This window comes from Eurypyga helias, unplaced genomic scaffold (genome assembly GCF_000690775.1).
Source record: "Eurypyga helias isolate BGI_N326 unplaced genomic scaffold, ASM69077v1 scaffold19795, whole genome shotgun sequence".
NCBI classification, from domain to species: Eukaryota; Metazoa; Chordata; class Aves; order Eurypygiformes; family Eurypygidae; genus Eurypyga; species Eurypyga helias.
Genome location: NW_010249711.1, coordinates 14368 through 15657, shown reverse-complemented (window position 1 = coordinate 15657; position 1290 = coordinate 14368). Strand labels below are relative to the sequence as shown.

Below are 1290 nucleotides of genomic sequence, written 5' to 3'. Positions count from 1 at the left end.
CCTGGGCATGACACCACCCTGAGGGGGGTTTGCACGGACTGTGGTAGAGGAAGGCGAGAGCTGTGTGCTCTTGGAAACCGAGGGAGTGTTGGCTCTGCTTGGCATCGATCCCTGGGAGCGGAGGTGGCACCGCTCGGCAGTGATTACCCCCAGGGTCTGTCTGAGCAGGTGGGGAATGTCTCTGTTGGGGGCAGTTTTGATGCTCAGGATCGCCCGGGAGGTTGCTCCGAGTTGAGGGGTGGGAGGGAGGGAGCAGGTCAGAAGGAAGGCAGTGCCTGGAGAAAATCACTTTCTGGCTCTGCCCAGCACTCTCTGAGCACAGAGCTCGTGGGGTAGCTCCCGTGGGTACAGGCCGGGCTGTGCTGGGGGGCAGGGGTGAACTGCTACGTGCCCATCCCCCCGACTCGCTGGGACATGGGTAATGCTGCCGTGAGCCCACCCAGCTGCCTGCCACGGCACACGGTGCGGCACAAGGAGCAGCCGGTTTGTTATTGCATTTTGTATTTGGGGTGCCCTGCCAGCCTGTCCGGAGCTGTGCAACCCAAATAGAGCCAGCGTGCACGTGGGGGGCAAGAAAACCTCCCAGAACATCCCAACCTTGTTGCAAGCACAGGCAGTGAGCAGCCCGGAGGGCACGTGTCGGGAAGAGGTGTTGGGGCGTGGGCTGGAAGCAGCCAGCTCTCTGCAGGTCCCTTCCTGGGCAGTGCTGAGATCCCTGCTCCATCCCTCGTCCCTGTCCTTGCTGGCTCACCTCCATGATGTCCTTGATTACGGGGGTCCATCGGGAGAGCTGGTAGGTCTGCTCGCTGATGCGCTCCTTCCGCTCCGGCTTGCTCCGGCGGCGCAGGGGGGACTGGGCAGAAAGAGCAGCCACCCCTGAGACCCTGGAGCTCCAGTGGTAGGATCAGGGTCTCCCCAGAGGGGTGCTGGGGACATCCCAGGGGGTACACGGTTCCCAGAGCAGAGGTCCTGCCGAGGGGCTGGGAGGGCCAGAGGAGCGGGAGGGGGACACTCACGTCTGTGATGATGGGCACCCCGAGGTGGGCCATGTTGGTGATGATCTCGCTGTCCTCCGCCGGGATCTGAGCGTGCTGGATCAGCTTGTTCAGGTTCTCCTCGGTGATACCTGGAAAGACAGCGGGGAGATGGTGTCCTCCTGAGAAATGCCTCTCGGAGGGGACACAGCCCCTCTGTTGTCACCTTGGGACACCTGGACTGGTGGTGGTTGGGACACAGGGCTGGGCTTTTCCCTCCGGCTTCTCGGGGCCGAACCCTGAGCTGTTTGCCAGC

General features: G+C 63.0%; 1 protein-coding gene across 1 annotated transcript in view; it reads right to left on the bottom strand.

Annotated features, from left to right (window-relative positions):
* LOC104509507 (syntaxin-binding protein 1) overlaps positions 1–1290 on the bottom strand; it is a 9177-nt gene that overhangs the window by 2163 nt on the left and 5724 nt on the right. The window contains exons 14-15 of the mRNA XM_010151474.1: positions 1017–1126; positions 752–853 (exon numbers count right to left, since the gene is read on the bottom strand). Coding sequence (XP_010149776.1) covers positions 752–853; positions 1017–1126 — 212 coding nt within the window. The remainder of the gene's footprint in view (positions 1–751; positions 854–1016; positions 1127–1290) is intronic.